Source organism: Bombina bombina, chromosome 5 (genome assembly GCF_027579735.1).
Source record: "Bombina bombina isolate aBomBom1 chromosome 5, aBomBom1.pri, whole genome shotgun sequence".
Lineage (NCBI taxonomy): Eukaryota > Metazoa > Chordata > Amphibia > Anura > Bombinatoridae > Bombina > Bombina bombina.
Genome location: NC_069503.1, coordinates 1,007,173,436 through 1,007,197,969, shown reverse-complemented (window position 1 = coordinate 1,007,197,969; position 24,534 = coordinate 1,007,173,436). Strand labels below are relative to the sequence as shown.

The window sequence follows — 24,534 nt, the reverse complement described above, 5'->3', positions numbered from 1 at the left end:
CTTAAGCCTGCTCAGTTATCAAGATGTATGCAGGGAATCCCCCACCTGAGAGATATCTTGAAGAATACTTCCGGATGGAGAGCCCACTCCCCAGGATGAAAGGTCTGCCTGCTCAGACAATCTGCCTCCCAGTTGTCCACCCCTGGGATGTGGATGGTAGAGATGAGGGTATCGAGAAACTCCACCCACTGGAGAATGCAAGTCACCTCATCATTGCTAAGGCACTCCAAGTTCCTCCCTGGTGGTTGATGTAGGTCATAGAGGAGTATTTGTCCGATTGAAACCTGAAAAACCGGACTAAAGTAGTTGAGGCCAGACATTTAAACGCATTGTAAGTTACTCTCAACTCTAGAATGTTTATGGGAAGAGAAGACTCCTCTCGAGTCCAAAGACCCTGAGCCTTTAAAGCCACCCAAACTGCTCCCCAGCCTGACAGGCTGGCATCCATGGTCACATTCACCCAGGAAGGTCTCAGGAAGCATGTACCCTGAGACAGATGGTCCTGCGAAATCCACTAGGAATGAGAATCTCTTATTAGAAGATCCAAAGCTATCCTCTGCGAGAGTTCCGAATGGTCTCCGTTCCATTGACTGAGCATGCATAGTTAAAAGAAGAAACCGAGCAAAAGGAATGATGTCCATAGAAGCAACTATCAGACCAATTACCTCCAAACACTGAGCCACTGATGGACGGACAGAGGCCTGAAGTGAAAGGCAAGAAGCAAGAAGTTTGGATCTTCTGACACCAGTCAGAAAAAATCTTCATGGATAGAGAATCTATAATTAATCCCCCAAAACACACTTGTATCTGGTACTAGGGAACTCTTTTCCAGATTCACTTTCCACCCAAGAGAACAATAGAATAGACAACAACATCTCAGTATGAGATTTTGCTAGTTGAAAAGATGACGTCTGAACCAAAATGTCATACAGGTACGGCGCCACCGCTATTCTCTGAGATCTCATTACCAGAAGAGCCCCCATAACTTTTGTGAAGATACTGGCAGCCGTAGCAAAGTCAAAAGGAAGAGCAACAAACTGGAAATGTTTGTCCAGAAAAGCAAACCTCAGAAATTGGTGATGTCCCCTGTGAATAGGAAGACCGAAAGATAGAGAAAAAAATTTCAAGAGTTTGCCCAATATTCTATGTCTAAGATCACTAGACATATGAATATGATCCATAGAACCATAAATGAAGATAAGGACATTAGTAGAAATCACCTCAATAAGAGAATGATTATAATATAGCATCCATGTACCTAAAATAGGGTAACATGAGAATAAACATATCAGTGTCCTGGCACAGACACTAGAAGAATCACCCCAATATAAGAGAGATTCCAATATTGTGTCCATATGCAGACAAAAAGGACAATATGAATAATGTAGAGATTATAAAATTACGCCTATTACAAAGAATAAGGCGACAGAAACAAACATCCTAGCGTCCTAAAATCACTAAGAAAAATACGGTATCCCACAAAAGTCAGTAGACCCTCACATTTTTGTAAATATTTTATTACATCTTTTAATGTGACAAAACTGAAGAAATGACACTTCGCTACAATGTAAAGTAGTGCGTGTACAGCCTGTATAACAGTGTAAATTTGCTGTCCCCTCAAAATAATTCAACACACAGCCATTAATATCTAAACCGTTGGAAACAAAAGTGAGTACACCCCTAAGTGGAAATGTCCAAATTGGGCCCGATTAGCCATTTCTTTCATGTAATTAGCAAGAGTCCATGAGCTAGTGGCGTATGGGATATACATTCCTACCAGGAGGGGCAAAGTTTCCCAAACCTTAAAATGGGAATGGGGAGCAGGTGTGTTAAATTTGGTGTTATCGCTCTTACACTCTCTCATACTGGTCACTGGAAGTTCAACATGGCACCTCATGGCAAAGAACTCTCTGAGGATGTGAAAAAAAAGAATTGTTGCTCTACATGAAGATGGTCTGCCCTAGGCTATAAGAAGATGGCCAAGACCCTGAAACGGAGCTGCAGCACGGTGGGCAAGACCATACAGCAGTTTCACAGGACAGGATCCACTCAGAACAGGCCTCACCATGATCGACCAAAGAAGTTGAGTGCACATGCTCAACGTCATATCCAGAGGTTGTCTTTGGGAAATAGACGTATGTGCCTCCTCTCCCACATCTTTCTCCTGTTAACAGGGAATAGATTAAGCTAAGGGCGCGCATTAGCGATCACCCCAACAACGGATACTCCGGAAGAGGAATAGATAGAATAGGCCACGCCCACTCAAAACTGAACTGCACCACACAGAAACTATATTAGAAATAACCAGGGCTCGACTGGGTATATATGTCATGCTGTCAAGTCAGCAGTGCCCAGGAAGTATCTGTACTGGCCCTGTATACTATTCCACACACTCTATGTACACACTCTCCTCCCTATGTCAGCGGACACTTTAGGAGAACCAGACAGGCAAAACAGTCACACTAACTGTCATTGCCTGCACAGCAATAATCAAGCGCTCTAACTGCGCCATAATGAAAGTCCAAACCCTCTAAAGACAAAAGAGGGAACTAGAAATACATAATGTGCCCCAAACAACTAGACACATTAAACATCCATAAAAACAGACCTAGCAGGGATAGAAAAAGGGAATAAAAGCGGACCACAAAGCTCTATGCCACATACCATAAAGCCTAGGCTTAAGTTCAGAATTTGACCGGCAATGGAAGCGGCAAAATCCCTGTTACAGGCATAAAGCCTGATAGATGCTCAGTCACTACATATCCCACAGTGGATATACTGTTCATATTAAAGTGAAAATACCTTCTGAGGGTAGCAGGTCCAACCTGGTCCCTGATAGTCCCAATCCATCTTCCTTTAAAATAATTTCTAATAAATGAAAATGAAAGGACTTACCCTCCGGGGTCTTCTGCTGTGGAGCAGTCACAGCAGCTTCAGGTCTGTTAGCCTCATCCGACCGCTAACAGGGACCTGAAGATACAAGAAAAAAAACAGAGTAACTAACTCTGATTTTCTATAGTTGGGTTAGCATACATTGTTGGAGTTAAAGTAAGGACTACCTCACCGAACTCCAAAAGCTAAAAGCCACCATTACTCTTACTAAAGAGATTGACATGGACACAGCATTGCCCCAATCCTTGCTTGCAGGGAAATGTACCTATTAAAGGATTAAAATCTTGATTTTCTTCAGACACCATCTTCGCTTATAAAGAAACAACTCCAGCAAAGAAGCTGGACATGTGTATGGTCTTAGTACATATAGGGTTTAAAATATATCAACTTTATTAGTTTTATTTAAAAAGGGTAACACATAATAAAAACACATGCAGCAAGTTCAGTGGTGTTCCAAACTCATATTAGAGGTATGATGGGTAATTACAAATACTAGTCCTGGATTAATATTACTGGTCCTTAGACAATGACCCAAACATATGAGAAGTGACAAAACTCGACGATAAAAAGGATCTGTTCTAGTATACTTGAGGCGGTCACCCGTAAAGGATAAGAGTGGCAAGCCTAACCAAACACTGCCGAAATTATAGATGTCAGTAACTAGCCAATGTGATAAAGGCTAGGTATATTAGCGTTATGCTATAAATCCTAGGGAGCTATAATAATAGTAGCATCGACACTGGATATATAATTCTTTAACAGCTATAATAAACAGTACTGACACCAGGTAATGGTGAGTATCAAAATTGCAATGTCATTGAAATTATATGTGTCAAAGGCACAAGCGCCAATGGTATCAATGTCTCGTAGTAAGCGAGTTAATGTATGCCTCCTATAGTTAAATTCAAATAACTAGTGCTTCTCAAGCAGTGAATTAATATTGGCACGTTTATGATATTAATAGAAAAAGTAGAGTCTGCTCTGTACTGCACATAGATTATTAGCCATAGAGGTATCCACTATTAAATACGATTAGATATTGCACTCTAAAAGTGTAACTACATAGTACTAGCGATATTATATAAGGGCTGCGGTATGTCCGCTTATATCTCGGACTATGCCATGGTTGCTACATCTATGTTATCTAACTGTCATAAAAAAGGGTGGGGTCCTGGACTCTCCATATCCAGAAATAAATAAATTTATCAGCTAAGCATAAATTTTGTTTTGTTTCCTAAGATATGGAGAGTCCAGGACGTCATTCAATTACTAGTGGGAACCAATACCCAAGCTAGTGGACACAGAATGAATAGGGAGGGAGAACAAGACAAGCAGACCTAAACAGAAGGCACCACCGCTTGAAGAACCTTTGTCCCAAAAGAGGCCTCAGCCGAGGCAAAAGTATCAAATTTATAACATTTGGAAAAAGTGTGCAGAGAGGACCAAGTTGCAGCCTTGCAAATCTGTTCCACAGAAGCTTCATTTTTGAAAGCCCAAGAAGAGGAGAAAAAGCTCTTGTGGAATGAGCCGTAATTCTCTCAGGAGGCTGCTGTCCAGCAGTCTCATAATCAAAACGAATCATACTTCTCAACCAAAAAGAAAGAAGTAGCAGTAGCCTTCTGACCCTTACGCTTTCCCGAGAAACAAATAAAAAGAGCAGAAGACTGGCGAAAATCTTTAGTCACCTGTAAATAGAATTTAAGAGCACGCACAACATACAAGTTGTGCAACAGACACTCATTACGAGAAGGAGGATTGGGACAGAGAGAAGGAACAACAATTTCCTGATTAATATTTTTAACCGAAACCACTTTAGGGAGAAATTCCAACCTAGTACAAAGAACCACCTTATCCGCATGAAAGATAAGGTAAGGCAAATCACACTGCAAAGCTGAGAGTTCCGAAATTCTCCGAGCAAAAGAGATAGCAACAAGAAACAAAACCTTCCAAGATAACAACTTAATATCTAAGGAATGCATAGGCTCAAACGGAGCCTGCTGCAAAACTTTAAGAACAAGGTTAAGACTCCAAGGAGTAACAGATTTAAACACAGGCCTGATTTTGAACAAGGCCTGACAAAAAGATTGAACATCTGGCACAACTGCCAGACGCCTATGTAACAGAATAGATAAAGCAGAAATCTGACCTTTCAGAGTACTGACTGACCACCCATTCTCCAAACCTTCCTGGAGAAAAGACAAAATTCTAGAAATCCTGACCCTACTCCAAAAGTAGCCCTTAGATTCACACGAATAAAGGTATTTACGCCATACCTTATGATAAATCTTTCGAGTAACAGGCTTGCAATCCTGGATCATGGTCTTGATGACCGAGTCAGAAAAACCACGCTTAGACAGAACTAAGCGTTCAATCTCCAAGCAGTCAGCTTCAGAAAAATTAGATTTGGATGGAGAAATGGAGTTAGAAGGTCCTTCCTCAGAGGAAACCTCCAAGGTGGCAGAGATGACATCTTCACTAGGTCTACATACCAGATCCTGTGAGGCCATGCCGGAACTATAAGAATTGCCGACGCTCGTTCCTGTTTGATACAAGCAATGACTCGTGGAAGAAGCGCCAACGGAGAAAACAGATATGCTAGACCGAAAGCCCAAGCGGCCTGTGGATATCTTGACCTTGAACCGTACCTTAGAAGCTTGACATTCTGACGAGACGCTATCAGATCCAACTCATTTAAAGGTTAACCTGGAGAACACCTCCGAATGGAGAGCCCACTCCCCGGGATGAAATGTGTGTCTGCTCAGGAAATCTGCTTCCCAGTTGTCCACTCCTGGAATGTGGATGGCAGATAGACAACAATTGCGAGCTTCCGCCCACTGAATAATCAGTGCCATCCCTTTCATGGCTAAGAAACTCTGGGTTTCTCCCTGGTAGTTGATGCAAGCCACTGAGGTGATGTTGTCCGACTGAAACCTGATAAATCGGGCTAAAGACAACTGAGGCCAAGCCATCAGAGCATTGAAAATCGCTCTCAACTCCAAGATGTTTATAGGGAGAGCAGACTCCTCCCGAGACCATAGACCCTGCGTCTTTAACAAGTCCCAGACTGCTCCCCAGCCTAGAAGGCTGGCGTCCGTGGTCACAATCACCCAGGAAGGTCTCCGGAAGCATGTGCCCTGAGACAGATGCTCCTGAGAAAGCCACCACGGAAGAGAATCTCTTGTCGACTGGTCTAGACCTATCCTCTGAGACAAATCCGAATGGTTTCCATTCCATTGTCTAAGCATGCATAATTGCAGAGTTCTTAAATGGAATCGAGCAAAGGGAATGATGTCCATGGAAGCAACCATCAGACCAATTACCTCCATACATTGAGATGGCCGAACAGTAGACTGAAGAGAGAGGCAAGAGGAGAGAAATTATGATTGTCTGACCTCCGTCAGAAAAATCTTCATAGATAGGGAATTTATTATGGTCCCTTAGAAAACCACCCTTGTAGCTGGAACAAGGGAATTCTTTCCCAGATTCACTTTCCAACTGTGGGAACGTAGAAAAGACAAAAAGATCTCTGTATGAGAGTTTGCTTGTTGAAAAGATGGTGCCTGAACCAATATATCATCCAGGTAGGGCGCCACTGCAATTCCCCGAGACCTGATCACTAGCAAAAGAGCCCCCATAATATTTGTGAAAATTCTGGGAGCTGTGGCAAGGCCAAACGAAAGAGTCACAAACTGAAAGTGTTTGTCTAGAAAAGCGAATCTCAGAAACTTGTGATGATCCCTGTGAATGGGAACATGAAGATACGCCACCTTCAGGTTAAGGGTCGACATGAACCGACCCTCTTGGACCAAAGGAAGAATGGACCGAATAGTCTCCATTTTGAAGGATGGAACCCTGAGACACTTGTTGAGACACTTTAGATCTAAAATGGGTCGAAAAGTTCAATCTTTTTTGGGCACCACAAACAGATTTGAATAGAAACCTAGACCCTGTTCCTTTACAGGAACTGGAACAATCACTCCCAGAGAGGAAAGATCCTGAACGCAGTTCAAGAATGCCTCTCTTTTTACCTGATCTGCCGAAAAGTTACGAATGGAACGGAAATTACTTTGACGTCCTTTAGGTCTATTCTTCTTGTCTTGTGGTAGAAAAGACCCTTTTCCACCTGTAATCTCAGAAATAATTTCTGCCAGACCAGGTCCAAACAAAGTCTTACCCTTTTAGGGAAGCGCCAGAAAATTGGACTTGGAAGAAACATCAGCTGACCAAGATTTTAGCCACAAAGCTCTGCGGGCTAGAACAGAGAAATCAGATCATCGGCTGTCTAATTTCAAGCCGTGGCCTTAAGTATACTTTTTGTAGATCAAGTTGGTGGGCTTCTGATCCTCTCTTCTTAGCCCATTACTACGGCTGCAAAGTTGCGAATTGGGCCAGCAAGCTTACAAAGTATCTAAAAAGTCTCTAAAAAGTGTTCAAGGGAAATTTCTTGTTTGGAACGGTATGGTAGCAGGACTCCCGCCTTCTGAACTGTCCTGACCAGCAACCTAATTTTCTTTTTTTATATGCAGGACAGCTTATTGAATTTTTGTGGACTGAATATATAATGTCATGCCTACTGTAACTGGTCACTGTATCCCTTAAAAACTGACTAATATATGTGTGGTAATATATATAAGGAAGAGGGGAAGAGAATTTAATTATCTTATGTAACCTTCCTATGGCTGAAGAGTCTGTTAAGGTGATTTAACCTTTATATCTTAAAATTGAAGTATATGAAAAACTATATAAGCTTATTATATTAGGAGCATTATATATACAAATGTGCTGGTACCCAGCAATAGAATCTTGGGCAATATAGTTAATAAGACATATTATTTATAAAAAATTGTATAGTAGTTGATTATTTCTAATAATTTAAAAAAGGTATATAATATAGATACAAACCATTACTATATGACCTAAGAGATAATTAAGGTTTCTCTGTATAAGGGAAATATTTCTATGCACTGATCACATAAGGATTCTTGATTTCACATTTATTGAAAAAATTTGTTTTTGAAAAACAAAAAAAAACAAAAACACACACACATAGATGTATAATTGATTGTTATTATGTAATGTTCCTACACAAGGGCAAATAAGGTAGCTATCACTATCACAATTTATTGTGACTGTGAATATTATCACTTTTCTTTTTCACGTATTCACTTTTCTTTTTTCTTTCTAGTTTTCTCCCTATGGAGAGATATATCACAAACTATAAAACACAATCACCAAATATGCCAGCCAAAATTAGAGATATAAAAAATAGGACCAGCACCGACAACACTGGGAACACTGCTTCAATAGTTTCCACTATAGACATTACTACTCTGGATTCACAAGATATAGTGAAGCAGATAGCTGAGCTTATGTTACCTCAATTTGACCAAATTAAGATGGATATAAGTAATTTGACCTTTGAAATTAAACAGTTTACAGTGAGACTAAACGAGGCAGAACAACGTATTTCTGATTTAGAAGACGCAAGGATAGCTCAGGACCAAATAAGTAAGGACCAAAGCATACAAATAGAAAGTTTACAATATAAATTAAATGAATTAGAAGATCGAGCGCGACGCAACAATATTAGATTCCTGGGAATACCTGAGACAGATGAATATCAAGATTTGTTGCACATTATTTCCTTAATAATTCCCCAGAATTTAGGCATAGTAGCTAATGTATTACCACTGGCAGTTGAAAGAGCACATCGACCACTAAAAATATTGCCAAATGGAACAATTAAGGTTAGACCGGTTATAGCTAGGTTTCTTAAATTTCAGGACAAGATTAAAACTATGCAACACTACAGACAAAAGGCCCCATTTACGATGGAAGGCAAATCTATTTTGATGTTTCAGGATTTTTCAGTTTAAACGTCTCAAAAACGTAGAGAAATAACTCCCTTATGCACAAAATTAATCCAGGCAGGCATAAAAGACACAGTTATATGCATGTATATCCTGCAAAAAAGTTAAGATATTGACAGAGGCTGAACATAAGATTTTGAATGGTCCTGATGAAGTGAGGGAATTTGCAAAAAATAAGGCTATTTCTATTTGATAGTATATTAGGTAAAACCGCTAATATAACTTTTTTTTAGTGATGCACCAAAATGGAAATTCTGGACCGAAACAGAATCCGAAAATCCGGGATGCACTTGGCCGAAAACCGAAACTGATACCGAAAATGTATTTTTTCAAATTATTTATTTTTGCATAATTAGAGCCAATACAAAAAGCCCACACTTTTATTGAAAGTAACACACTAAAATTGGACAAAAATATCTTAAAACAATAATATGCTACACAATAATTTTACCAAGAAAAAAAAAAAAAAAAAAAAAAAACAGGCAAAAAATGCCATTTTCGGCCAAAATGTTTCTGCGACCAAAATTTTGGTGCATCCTTACTTAAAACAATTATAAATATTAATATAATGTATTATTCTTCATTTAGTTCTATGTAACAGAATCATATTTAACAGTTTTTTTTACCAATTATCCAAATAAAGTATAGTCCTAGAAAACTCATATGTAGAACAGTAAGTCAAGTACTTATAAACTTAAACAGCAGCTCTAGGCTAGCATCACATTTGAAACATGCCACACAATAATTTTACCGAAAATAACAGGGAAAAAAAACGAAAACCGAAATAGCCAAAAATGCCATTTTCGGCCGAAACTTTCTGCGGCCGAAATTTCGGTGCATCCCTACTTTTTTCATTCCTTCACTCTTTCATTATTCTATAACAGATATGGCTTTAGGGACTATTAGGGTTTATTATTTTTGGATCACATACCGGTTAAAGATGCTGATATTGTCCAAAATTTGGTATTTTATATATATTTTTTCTCTCTCCCTTCCTCCGTGCTTCTCGTCTCCCCCTCTTTCCTTCATAGCCCACATATTTACTTTGATACTATACAATGATTAATATAATTAATTTTGCTTCCTGGAATGTAGGGGAGGATCTCCTCACCACAGAAGCGCAAAAAGATTTTAGCACAATTAAAGAGGCATAAAACGGACATTGCGCTTCTTAAAGAAACACATTTGTCTGACCTCGAATTGAAGAAACTTAAAAATGACTGGGTAGGGGAAGTTGTGGGCACACCCTGCGCAAGCAGGAAAAAGGGAGTTGCATTCCTCTTTCATAAAAAACTCCAATATAAAATTATAAGAACAGAGGTAGATCCAGAAGAAAGGTATTTTATTATTCAGCTTGAAATAGCAGGGATGTCTCATACACGTTGCAATGTCTACAGCCCTAATAAAATAGATAAACTTTTTTTTGGGCAAATCTGCAGGCTAAGTTATTACCTAGTCTTACAGAGAATTTGATTATTGCAGGGGATTTTAATTTAGCTAGATATCCTACATTAGATAGATTGAAGCCTTCAATAAACAGGAATAGTAAACAAGAAGCTAAATTGCTTAAAGATTTATGCAACTTATTACATGTCAAAGATATCTGGCGGATTCAGAACCCTGATCTGAGGAGGTTTTCATGTGAGTCCCGGTCATATCAAACGATGTCCAGAATAGATTATTTTTTAGTCAATGAGAAAATGCTCAGTTTAGACATCAAGTCTGACATACAAGAAATAATTATTTCAGATCATGCAATTCTTACGTTGAACCTTCGATTACGGGACTCACATGTGGCCAACTTCAGCAGGTTCCCCCCCCCCCCCCCGATATCTTACGTCAAATACCCAATTTAAGACATGGTTAAAATTAAAATGGATAGATTTTATGCAGATTAATTCTACACCAGGGATTAAAGCAGAAACTCTATGGGAGACCTTCAAGGAAGAGATAAGGGGCGAGATTAAAGCCTATCTGGTTACACAAAAGAGCAAAAGCATGTCTAGGGATTTGGAGCTTGCCTGCCAATTACGGAACATATATAATTCTTATACTAGTGACCCATCTAGGGAGCTATCGGATATATACCACAGAGTTAAAAAGGAAAGGGAATTATTTTTAGCACAAACGCTCGCACAAGAGGATCTCAGGAAGAGGTTCTTTTTCTTTAGGCGTGGGGGTAAAGCAGGGAGATACTTAGCAAAATTAACCAAATAAAAAAAAAAGAGGACTATGATCGAGTCTTTAAAGACCTTAACAGGTCGAATTACTAATATTGAAGAACTTAAAGGGACAGTTCACCCAAAATTTTTCTCCCCTTTAAATTGTTCTCAATGATTCATTTTACCTGCTGGAGTGTTTTAAATCGTTTAGACTTAGCTACATTACCCATATTTTGGCATTTGAAATAGCTGATTTAGCCTGTGGTTTCCCAACCTATACTGAAAGTTTCTATACTGGAGTATACTCTATTAAATAGCCTAAGTAAACACAGCCAGCAGAAGAGATTACACTCTTAGTGGGGGGCATGATAGTTAAGTAATAAAATGATCATGTTCCATTGTTCTCTCTAAGTATTGAGCTTTAGTTTTCTAGACAAATATAAGATAAGGAAGCAAGTCTGTGTACATGAAAGTGATAACATAATGAGATCTGATATTACCTGAAGCTCAACCCATTGTAATAGGCTGTGGTTAAAAATCACAAAACCAGCTACTTCATATACACGAATAAACCTTAAAATGCAATTTCTCGTAAATTTTATTCTCTGCAGCTGGTATAACAAGTCATTGAAAATACATTCATATAAAAACAATTTTACAGTGTACTGTGCCTTTAAGAATTATATATTCTCTTTTTATCAGGAATTATATGCTGAAACCTCAATAAATACGCAAGCTAAAAATGATTTCTGGGGGAGAATTCAGGTTCCATGGTTAGACAGGGTTAGGCTAGATGAGCTAAACCTTCCTATAACACTTCTAGAGGTAACTAATGCCATTAAGAAATTACCTTCTAATAAGGCTTCAGGCCCAGATCAGATTCCAGCGGAACTATATAAGATTCTCTCTGAGAATATTGCACCATTATTAGTATCTTTATTTAATCAGTATTTTATTAACAGCATCCCATGTTCAAAGTATTTTGCTGCATCACTTATAGCTCTGATACTTAAAAAAAAAAAAAAAAAACAGAAGAGATTGGTTACTATAGACCGATCTCGCTTCTAAATAGTGATTATAAAATTCTCATGTCTATCATAGCACACAGATTCAAATTCATTATTGGTTCATTGATCCATAAGGATCAAGTTGGTTTCATGCCAGGCAGAAACTCTACTCGTAACCTACGTAAACTTCAACTATTATTAAATCTGTTTCAAACCCAATCAGAAAAGAAAGATTAAACAACGACAGATGCAGCAATAGTGTCAATTGACGCAGAGAAGGCCTTTGACCCCATTACTTGGGATCACTTGCATACAGCATTAAAATAGTATGGGGTCGAAGGTCCTTTCTTGCATTTTATTTGTTCAACGTATGATATATCTACAGCCGCTATTATTGTGAATGATATCCTTTCAGACTATTTTTCTTTGCATAAGGGGTCAAGGCAGGGCTGTCCACTATCTCCCTATTTGTTTAACTTGGCCTTAGAGCCCCTTGCTATACAGCTACGGAAAGAGCTGGATGGGATCAATTTGGGTAAAAGGAAGATAACTACATTGGTATATGCGGATGATTTATTAGTACTACTGACTAATACAAAAGCAAATATACCAATATTAACTCAAATTCTTCAAGACTTTGGGGCCTTCTTAGGCTACAAAGTTAACTCTTCCAAAACAGAAATCTATTGGCTAAGTAAAAATAAATATTCCCTTAAATCTTCTCCTTTTAATGAAGCAAAATAATTCTTTACATATTTAGGTATTAAATTATCGCTAAATTTTAAAGAATGATATGACTTTAATTATCCTCCAATTTTTCTTAAAATAAAACATGATATGGAAAAATGGGCTAAATTCAAGTTAACTTTAACTGGCAAAATCAATTTATTAAAAATGTTGTTATTCCCTAAACTACTCTACTTAATGCAAAATTTGACACTTCTGATTAAAAAGCAAGATCTTAATGCATTTAAGCAGGTATGTATACAATTTTTATGGGGAAAGAAAAGAAGGGCAATTGCATACAAAAAAAAAATATATATATTTTTAGACTGGAAGGAGGACTTGCACTACCTGACATAGAAACGTATAACTTAGCTTGTATTGGAAAGATTGCGATAGACTGGTTAGTGAGAGCTGATTATTATGCAGTACTCCCTCTGGAGGAAATTTTAATGCATTTACTCTCTCTTACTGCTCTTCTTCATACTTCTATCGATAAAAGTCCCTATAAAATTAGACAATTTCCTGCAATACAAATGGTGATTCTGGCATGGCAGAAAATACTTAGAATATTAGGTATTACACTATCATTCTCTAAATATTTACCTATTATTGGAAACCCCAACTTTATTCCAGCATTAGATTCCAAAATCTTTAAAGCTTGGGCTATGAGAGGAATTAAAAAGGTATACCAATTGATAGATGAAGACCTGGGGGTATGTAAAACCTTTACTAAAATCAAGCAAGAATTTGACATAACAAATAGAGAATTTTACGCTTTCTTACAGATAAGGCATTACATTCAAGAGATTCTGCAGAACAATATAGGGATGGAGTCATGGGAGAAATTAGAACCTATTATGGCCCTTTTTAAGGCAGGCAAGTACAATATTTCAGCTATATATAAAGCAGTTATCACCCCCTACGGATATGATAACCTGCAAAGACTAGCAGATATTTGGCAGGTCCCACCAGAAAGAATACAGAAAAGCTTTAAACTAATAGATAAAGCAACAATTTCCTCCTCCTGGAGAGAAAGACATACTAAGATTGTGAACAGAGTATATGTTACACCGCAGGTGAAGGCTAGATGGGATAAAACACTGGCTCGCTGCCAGAAATGCAAGTCTATAAATGTAGACCTAGATCATTGCTTCTGGAACTGTCCCAAAATAAAAATAAAAATTGGTATAAAATAACTAACTGGGTTAATAAAATTAACCACAGCAATATCCAACTTTCCGATAAATATATTTTTTTTCTTATTAGGCAGGAAAAAAACAGAATTTATGTTTACCTGATAAATTACTTTCTCCAACGGTGTGTCCGGTCCACGGCGTCATCCTTACTTGTGGGATATTCTCTTCCCCAACAGGAAATGGCAAAGAGCCCAGCAAAGCTGGTCACATGATCCCTCCTAGGCTCCGCCTACCCCAGTCATTCGACCGACGTTAAGGAGGAATATTTGCATAGGAGAAACCATATGGTACCGTGGTGACTGTAGTTAAAGAAAATAAAATATCAGACCTGATTAAAAAAACCAGGGCGGGCCGTGGACCGGACACACCGTTGGAGAAAGTAATTTATCAGGTAAACATAAATTCTGTTTTCTCCAACATAGGTGTGTCCGGTCCACGGCGTCATCCTTACTTGTGGGAACCAATACCAAAGCTTTAGGACACGGATGAAGGGAGGGAGCAAATCAGGTCACCTAAATGGAAGGCACCACGGCTTGCAAAACCTTTCTCCCAAAAATAGCCTCAGAAGAAGCAAAAGTATCAAACTTGTAAAATTTGGTAAAAGTGTGCAGTGAAGACCAAGTCGCTGCCCTACATATCTGATCAACAGAAGCCTCGTTCTTGAAGGCCCATGTGGAAGCCACAGCCCTAGTGGAATGAGCTGTGATTCTTTCGGGAGGCTGCCGTCCGGCAGTCTCGTAAGCCAATCTGATGATGCTTTTAATCCAAAAAGAGAGAGAGGTAGAAGTTGCTTTTTGACCTCTCCTTTTACCGGAATAAACAACAAACAAGGAAGATGTTTGTCTAAAATCCTTTGTAGCATCTAAATAGAATTTTAGAGCGCGAACAACATCCAAATTGTGCAACAAACGTTCCTTCTTTGAAACTGGTTTCGGACACAGAGAAGGGACGATAATCTCCTGGTTAATGTTTTTGTTAGAAACAACTTTCGGAAGAAAACCAGGTTTAGTACGCAAAACCACCTTATCTGCATGGAACACCAGATAAGGAGGAGAACACTGCAGAGCAGATAATTCTGAAACTCTTCTAGCAGAAGAAATTGCAACCAAAAACAAAACTTTCCAAGATAATAATTTAATATCAACGGAATGCAAGGGTTCAAACGGAACCCCCTGAAGAACTGAAAGAACTAAATTGAGACTCCAAGGAGGAGTCAAAGGTTTGTAAACAGGCTTGATTCTAACCAGAGCCTGAACAAAGGCTTGAACATCTGGCACAGCTGCCAGCTTTTTGTGAAGTAACACCGACAAGGCGGAAATCTGTCCCTTCAGGGAACTTGCAGATAATCCTTTTTCCAATCCTTCTTGAAGGAAGGATAGAATCCTAGGAATCTTAACCTTGTCCCAAGGGAATCCTTTAGATTCACACCAACAGATATATTTTTTCCAAATCTTGTGGTAAATCTTTCGAGTTACAGGCTTTCTGGCCTGAACAAGAGTATCGATAACGGAATCTGAGAATCCTCGCTTCGATAAAATCAAGCGTTCAATCTCCAAGCAGTCAGCTGGAGTGAAACCAGATTCGGATGTTCGAACGGACCCTGAACAAGAAGGTCTCGTCTCAAAGGTAGCTTCCAAGGTGGAGCCGATGACATATTCACCAGATCTGCATACCAAGTCCTGCGTGGCCACGCAGGAGCTATCAAGATCACCGACGCCCTCTCCTGATTGATCCTGGCTACCAGCCTGGGGATGAGAGGAAACGGCGGGAACACATAAGCTAGTTTGAAGGTCCAAGGTGCTACTAGTGCATCCACTAGAGCCGCCTTGGGATCCCTGGATCTGGACCCGTAGCAGGGAACTTTGAAGTTCTGACGAGAGGCCATTAGATCCATGTCTGGAATGCCCCACAGCTGAGTGACTAGGGCAAAGATTTCCGGATGGAGTTCCCACTCCCCCGGATGCAATGTCTGACGACTCAGAAAATCCGCTTCCCAATTTTCCACTCCTGGGATGTGGATAGCAGACAGGTGGCAGGAGTGAGACTCCGCCCATAGAATGATTTTGGTCACTTCTTCCATCGCTAGGGAACTCCTTGTTCCCCCCTGATGGTTGATGTACGCAACAGTCGTCATGTTGTCTGATTGAAACCGTATGAACTTGGTCCTCACTAGCTGAGGCCAAGCCTTGAGAGCATTGAATATCGCTCTCAGTTCCAGAATATTTATCGGTAGAAGAGATTCTTCCCGAGACCAAAGACCCTGAGCTTTCAGGGATCCCCAGACCGCGCCCCAGCCCATCAGACTGGCGTCGGTCGTGACAATGACCCACTCTGGTCTGCGGAATGTCATCCCTTGTGACAGGTTGTCCAGGGACAGCCACCAACGGAGTGAGTCTCTGGTCCTCTGATTTACTTGTATCTTTGGAGACAAGTCTGTATAGTCCCCATTCCACTGACTGAGCATGCACAGTTGTAATGGTCTTAGATGAATGCGCGCAAAAGGAACTATGTCCATTGCCGCTACCATCAACCCGATCACTTCCATGCACTGAGCTATGGAAGGAAGAGGAACGGAATGAAGTATCCGACAAGAGTCTAGAAGTTTTGTTTTTCTGGCCTCTGTTAGAAAAATCCTCATTTCTAAGGAGTCTATAATTGTTCCCAAGAAGGGAACCCTTGTTGACGGGGATAGAGAACTCTTTTCCACGTTCACTTTCCAGCCGTGAGATCTGAGAAAGGCCAGGACGATGTCCGTGTGAGCCTTTGCTTGAGGAAGGGACGACGCTTGAATCAGAATGTCGTCCAGGTAAGGTACTACTGCAATGCCCCTTGGTCTTAGCACCGCTAGAAGGGACCCTAGTACCTTTGTGAAAATCCTTGGAGCAGTGGCTAATCCGAAAGGAAGCGCCACGAACTGGTAATGTTTGTCCAGGAATGCAAACCTTAGGAACCGATGATGTTCCTTGTGGATAGGAATATGTAGATACGCATCCTTTAAATCCACCGTGGTCATGAATTGACCTTCCTGGATGGAAGGAAGAATAGTTCGAATGGTTTCCATCTTGAACGATGGAACCTTGAGAAACTTGTTTAAGATCTTGAGATCTAAGATTGGTCTGAACGTTCCCTCTAAACACTAAAAAACTCTAAGCCATCTCCGTGGAGATGTTGCCTGTACAACGGCAAAGAGAATGACTGGGGTAGGCGGAGCCTAGGAGGGATCATGTGACCAGCTTTGCTGGGCTCTTTGCCATTTCCTGTTGGGGAAGAGAATATCCCACAAGTAAGGATGACGCCGTGGACCGGACACACCTATGTTGGAGAAATTCTGTTTAAAAATACTTGTCAGCTAAATATGATAATTATAACAGGAAGACTTCTGATATTGAAATACTGGAAATCGAGCAAAACCCCAAGTTTAGAGGAATTTATCCAGAAACGTAAAAACCAATTAATATTGGAGCAATTTGATACTTTAGAGGATTCAGAGTCCCAAGTCAAAGTTTTTTTTAATAAATGAAAGAGTGTAATTATGAGTTTCCCCGAAGAAATATAGAAGCAATTAATTAAACCTTTTAGGGGTACTACCTATCTTGAGCTGGCCATTGCAAATAAAGAATACCCTGCTTAATATCAGCAAGAGAGGGAGGGGGAAGGCGGTTTAAAATAAAAAAAAATTTTGTTTTTGTTTTGTGTTTATTTTAGTTTATTTAGAAAATTGCCAGGCAGTATACAATTTATACAATAGCACCAAATAGTGAGAACTATAAATACTGCTAATTGTATTATTACTGGAAAAATAAGGTACATAACTAATAATAACAATATTTAGAAATAACGCAGTATATTTATTTATGCATTAATAATAATGAAAATGGTAAATCCTTTTATGATACTATCTGTTCTCCCTTTTTTGGGCTATATTAATATTACTTACCACAATGTATTTTTGCTTTTTTTGAATTGCCTTGAAATTGTATGCTGAGATGGTATAAATAAAGAAAAGTAATAAAAGAACAGAGAAATCAGACTTTCAGTCTATTAACTTGCATGTTAGCATCAGAAATAAAAGAATTGGCTAATTTAAGAGCCTTAATCCTATTTTGGATTTCCTCCAAAGGAGTCTCTTCTAAAATAGATTCAGACAAAGCATTGCACCAATAAGATGCTGCACTTGCTACTGTGGAAATACAAACTGCAGGTTGCCATTAAAGACCTTGATAAACATACATCCTTTTCAAATAAGCCTCCAGCTTCTTACTAATGGGATCCTTAAAAGAGCAACTATCCTCTATAGGGATAGTAGTTCTCTTAGCCAGAGTAGAAATAGCCCCTTCTATCTCAGGCACCGTGCACCATGAATCTTTAATGGAATTAGCAACAGGAAACATCTTTTAAAAGACAGGAGAAGGGGAAAATGGTCTCCCTGGCTTCTCCCATTCCTGTGAAATAATCGCCGTCACACGGTCTGGAACAGGGAACACTTCCACAAAGGAAGGAACATCATAGTATTTATTAAGTTTACTAGATTTCTTAGGGTTGACGACAGATGAATCGGAGTCGTCCAAAGTAGCCAATACCTCCATTAACAATACACGAAGGTGTTCAAGTGTAAATCTGAAATTAACTTCTTCAGTATCAGGCAAAGGATTTACACTGTCTGAATCTGAGATTTCACCCTCAGAGGCTGCCAAGGAAACATCCCCATCAGACCTGCTTATCAGCTGAAACAGATACCTTACTATTTGACAAATGTATAGTTTTCCTCTTGCGTTTTCCCAATACAGGAAAAACAGATAATGCTGCAGACACCGCAGCAAACTTGCAGGCAAATATACTCCTCCAGGAGGTTGAGAGGAACCGCAAGGCACTGCATGTGATGGCAATAAGGCTTGGGACATTTGAGGAGAAAACTGTGGCATTGCCTGAACAGCATCATTCTGAGAGACTTTATTGGGCTCAGAGGGCAACAACTTATCTTTATTTTGCAAAGCTTTATCTAAGCAAGTAATACAGAATTGCATAGGTAAAGCACTCTGTGCATCAAGGCATAACAGGCATCTATCACAAGTAAGGGATTCTTGATCCATATCTAAATTGTATATAAAACATTCTTCCAAGAAAAAATAATTTAGAATTTTTTTTTTTTGAGTACTGTCACTTTAAGAAGAACGTAAATTTAACAGCAAGAAAAAAACTCTACAAAAGTAACCAACAATAACAGAATCAGGCTACCTCTACACCCCAGATATACTGGGATGCCCTACATGACCCCTGAAATCCAAATACAGCAAGGAGAACCGAACACAGCACCTCCTCACTCGTAAGCAGAATCAACAATGCCGGAAAAACAAAGACGCCGCTCCGCTTAAAGATCTGAAGCGGAAGAGTGAGTCACATGACCATCCGCCAACAACAACAGCGCAGATGAATGCAAAGTGCGCACTTCAAATAAAAAACCCGGCAACAGCTAAAAATAGAGCAGTAACATAAACACGCCCACAATTAGAAAACAGTCAGAACGGCATATTCACTGTCAAACACCACAAAAGTTATTTAAAAGCAGTGACTGAAGCTGCAAGCCCTATACTTGTGCACAAAACATGCCCCCATATATAAGCAAACAAAGAATAAAAATAAAGGCTAAACATAAAAAGCCCCTATTAAGCCTTAGTCTCTAAGTCACCAGTGCCTGCAACCTGTCAAATATCCCACTAAAGGATATAAAAATGTCCCCCCAAAAAATTGCAGCAATAAATTCTTAAACTGCAAGTCTCCAATACCTAGAAGACAAAAGCACTTACCTGCAATCCAACTGTCAGACAGGACGACAGCTCACAAGGTGTGAAAGGACACATTCTCCTTACATAGACCTGTAGAAAAAAGGAAGAACAGAGTAGCCAACTCTGACTTTCTATAGCTAGGGCAGCAATGTGTTAGGAAACAGAGCAAGGACTACCTCACAACTTCCTAATTGCTTAAAAGCAACCACTACTCTACTACAGAGATTAACGTAGACTCAGCTAAACCCCAAATCCCTGCTTGCAGGGAAAAGTATTCAAAAAAAGGAATTCATTACTTCAGACACCAAACTTCACCTCCTCCATTGACCGAGGCAAAGAGAATGACTGGGGATTATGGGTAGGGGAGTGATACTTAACAGCTTTGCTATGGTGCTCTTTGCCTCCTCCTGCTGGCCAGGAGTGATATTCCGACTAGTAATTGAATGACGTTGTGGACTCTCCATATCTTAGGAAAGAAATTATATTCTTCATCAGAATAATGAAAGAAAAATTTTGGGGTTTCATGATCCTTTAACTTGAGGCTGCAGCACAGAAATACTCATTAAAGCTGTACCTTTCCTGACACCTGTATGGTTAAAGAAACGTTTAAATGTTTGTAGACAAATAGCATTGGTAACATGGCCTGTTGACACAACGCTGACTTCACACTACATAATTTGAGGCAGATAATACTATCCTGAGGGTGGCTTATACAGCTGTTAGATGAACAAACATACTTGGTATAAGTAATAAAGTAATCTGTATGGTTCCTGCTCTTTTTTTCTCTTACCGATTAGTGTACAAGGCACATTCTTCAGAATTTATCTTCAGGCATTCAGTATACTGTTTCACAGCCTCACTGTATTGACCTTTCTGCACATAGTCATTTCCTTTCTTTTTTAGAGACAAAAATGTTTCCAGGGCTGTTTCACCTATAAAAAGGAGTTTACAGTGTACATATTTATTTTACAACATTCAGAAAGGAAAACAAAATTAGTTCAATTGTTTGCTAAAATAAATAGCTGACTAACTTTAGAATACAGTTTTCAGAATACAGGACCACTAAATACAGTCGAGTTGAATAATTGGAAAGTACACAATAATAAGACAATGCAATAGCACTTACTTTGAATTTTAAATAAGCAGTAGAATATTTTCTGGCAAATTTCACATTTTCTCTCCCCCTGTATCATGTGACAACCATTAGCCAATCACAAAATGCATATGCATATTATTTTTATATATATATATATATATATATATATATATATATATATATATATATATATATATATATAAACAAAAATGGTTGCTTCCAGTATAATAAATGCAAAATGTGTAAGCAGTTGTTAAGAGGAAGCAAGATTGAGTATACAAAGGGTGTCTCTCATAAGATTAAAGGTTATATCACCTGTAAAAGTGTAGGGATTATCTATGTCCTTTCATGCTCTTGCCCCAGACAATAGGTTGGGAAAACCTCAAAGCTCAAAGAGAGAATGAAGGAACATAGAAGAGATATCCTGAAAAAAGGATTAAAACCAGTGGCATAGCACGCCACTTTCTTGATTTTCACAACAGTGAAGTTAAGGACCTACGTTTTATGGGTGTTGAAAAAGTGAGCATTAGTGAAAGGGGCGGAGATTGGGATAAAGCCCTCCTGAGAGAAGAATGTAAATGGATATTTAATCTAGATACAGTACAACCAGGGGGCCTAAACGAAGAACTTAATTATGCCCCTTTCCTGTAAATAAATTATCCTTCCCTATTTAAAATGGCTAACCCGTCAGAATGGATGTATAAGGAATCGTGGTCTGGAACCAGTTTAGTGATATTATGCAATATAGACATGGAATGTATGCTATTTTATTGCTATCTGTATAGGTTTTACAATTATTAACCTGTATACAAATCTTATGCATGATACTTATTTGTAAGTCTGCAAAATATACCAATGAGAATACCTCTTTTGATTTACTGTTTAGACTAGTTTAAATTGTTCCTTAGTTTCTAATATTGGGGTGATACATTTGATGCGATTTTCAATGAAAGTTTGATGTAACTAATCTGATGTTTTAATAATCATTCTCTTTTTGGTTTCTGTTTTATTTTCCTTAATTTGATTATTAAATATTCTCCTCCCTGAGGCCAGCCATTGCATTCTCTATGTATATATGTATGGCATATTATTGTATTTTGAATCTGTAAAAAATATTTAGACACCTAAAGAGTTAATATTTCACCTGGCATGACATAAAAAGGCGTATCATTACACAGAAGAATCACATGCCTGACAAAGCCCATAGCAATACGGAATGGGTGAAACACGTGTAGCAAGTTAACCACGCCCACAGGAGCTCCGTGAGCGTGGACTGTTTGTTTGGTCCATATTTGTTTCCCTGTATGTCATACTTTGCTAAAGTACTTGGTCCGGTGAATGGAATAGACCCAGAAGCTGAGGAGGTGCTGCTAGTCAATCCAGATAAGCAGTGAAGTTTATCTTTGTCACTCCTGCGACGGACGAAGCCACATATCTACAACTCAGGAAGTGTACACCTTGTTTGAGGTCTGGTGAGCTGGGGATATGATTTCCATTCTAGGAGGACATTCTATTTGTACTGGCATTTAGGTGGGATTAACCTGGGACCGCTACTACTTAACTCCCTGTCTGCATTTCTGTTTTGCTAATTAAACAACCTAACAGTGCTGACTAACTTCCAAGCATTACATTTACCAGCTTGCTTTGCTTGGCTTTCCTTTTTGCTTGACCACGCATCATTTCCAATTTCTGCAATAGACTCTGTTATGATGCCTTGATGTATCATCATGCGAAGAATGATACATCAATATGAACTCGTGAATTGTATCACTTTGGAGTTCTGCAGAGAGTTAAATTGTGTTATCGGAATTTGTTTTTTGATGGTGTCATATTTTGTATTCTAACCATTTATCCACAGGTATATTTTTTTGTGGTTTAATAACTAAGTTGATTTGCAACTGTTCTTTGTTGTTTTGTGCCTTTCATTGATCCACTACCCTATGGTTGTTTTTTACTTTGGACTATGGGTTTGTGCTGGATAAGGGATCAGTTTTTTCTTTTTCTTGTTTTCTTTATGTAATTATATTGAACTCCCTTGCACTAGAGGACTTATAGTACTTTTGGAGCCCTCCGATACCGATCCTAAATATTAACTCCCTTGCAACAGCTGGTATATCTTCTTCATTATATATATATATATATACATACATATACACACACACACACACACACATACATACATACATACTGTGCACTTTTGTACATGATCACATGATCAGCTAGAGCTTTAAAAAGTTTGCATATTTTGATAAAGGAAGTATTTTGGAAACAGAATTTATGCTTACCTGATAAATTACTTTCTCCAACGGTGTGTCCGGTCCACGGCGTCATCCATTACTTGTGGGATATTCTCCTCCCCTACAGGGAAAGGCAAGGAGAGCACACAGCAAGAGCTGTCCATATAGTCCCTCCCAGGCTCCGCCCCCCCAGTCATTCGACCGACGGTTAGGAGAAAAAAAGGAGAAACTATAGGGTGCCGTGGTGACTGTAGTGTATAGAGAAAGACATTTTTCAAACCTGATTAAAAAACCAGGGCGGGCCGTGGGCCGGACACACCGTTGGAGAAAGTAATTTATCAGGTAAGCATAAATTCTGTTTTCTCCAACATTGGTGTGTCCGGTCCACGGCGTCATCCATTACTTGTGGGAACCAATACCAAAGCTTTAGGACACGGATGAAGGGAGGGAGAAAATCAGGTTACCTAAACAGAAGGCACCACGGCTTGCAAAACCTTTCTCCCAAAAAAAGCCTCCGAAGAATCAAAAGTATCAAATTTGTAGAATTTGGCAAAAGTGTGCAGAGAAGACCAAGTCGCTGCCTTACATATCTGATCAACAGAAGCCTCGTTCTTGAAGGCCCATGTGGAAGCCACAGCCCTAGTAGAGTGAGCTGTGATTTGCTCAGGAGGCTGCCGTCCGGCAGTCTCATAAGCCAATCGGATAATGCTTTTCAGCCAGAAAGAAAGAAAGAGAGGTAGCAGTAGCTTTTTAACCTACCAAAAAATAAATAAAAGTGGCGCTAACTCCCTCTTAAAATTATAATAAAATCGCTAATGTCAATTCTGTTTATCAATTTTTACAACAAACATGTGTGGTATCCAACAAATGTTAGATAAATAAATCAAATCCCTGTATGCAATTATAGGGTAATCAAAACAGAATACACACAAATCAATATTAAAACAAATGGAATAACAAAAACGTTTTACCACTTTCCAAAAGATGTCAGTCCATAAATCACTATAGTCCTCTGCTGCTTGTTTACCAAATGGATCCTTCACACCAAATGAAGTAGGGCAAAAACTTTCACTCTGAAAAAGAAAAAAGCGCAAAGAGAGACTCAAGTGCAATAAATAACACAAACGCTGCTGCTCTTAAAAATATGCACTTACAATGTTTTATTAATAATACAGCAGTTTAAAAACACAGCTTTCTCCTTTAGGGTAAAATATCCAAATACTCAGCTGCTCCGGTCTGTTTTCACAGCCTAGTTGTCTTTTTTTCTTTTTTTCCCAATGTCCGTTCCCTTCCGCTGTTCACCGGAACTGTCAGTGTATGGGAAATCCTTGTTCCTGGGGCTATGGTAGCCCTGAATGTCCAAAAAACAAAAAGCGTTCTATTCCTAGAACTACGGCTCCTCTGAAGAGCCAAAGTACAATCCTATGATACCTCTACGCGTTTCTTCTGCTATCGTGCAGACTTTCTCAAGAGGATGAAGAGTCAAATGCTGGGTGTATGCGATATCCGTCACAATATAAACCCTCATAGCAGATCCTATTGGTTAAAATTTCCTCTATGTTCTA

General features: G+C 39.1%; 1 protein-coding gene across 1 annotated transcript in view; it reads right to left on the bottom strand.

The window, feature by feature from the left end:
• SPAG1 (sperm associated antigen 1) overlaps window positions 1-24,534 on the bottom strand; it is a 501,191-nt gene that overhangs the window by 45,314 nt on the left and 431,343 nt on the right. Inside the window, exon 15 of the mRNA XM_053715918.1 lies at window positions 20,427-20,568. Coding sequence (XP_053571893.1) covers window positions 20,427-20,568 — 142 coding nt within the window. The remainder of the gene's footprint in view (window positions 1-20,426; window positions 20,569-24,534) is intronic.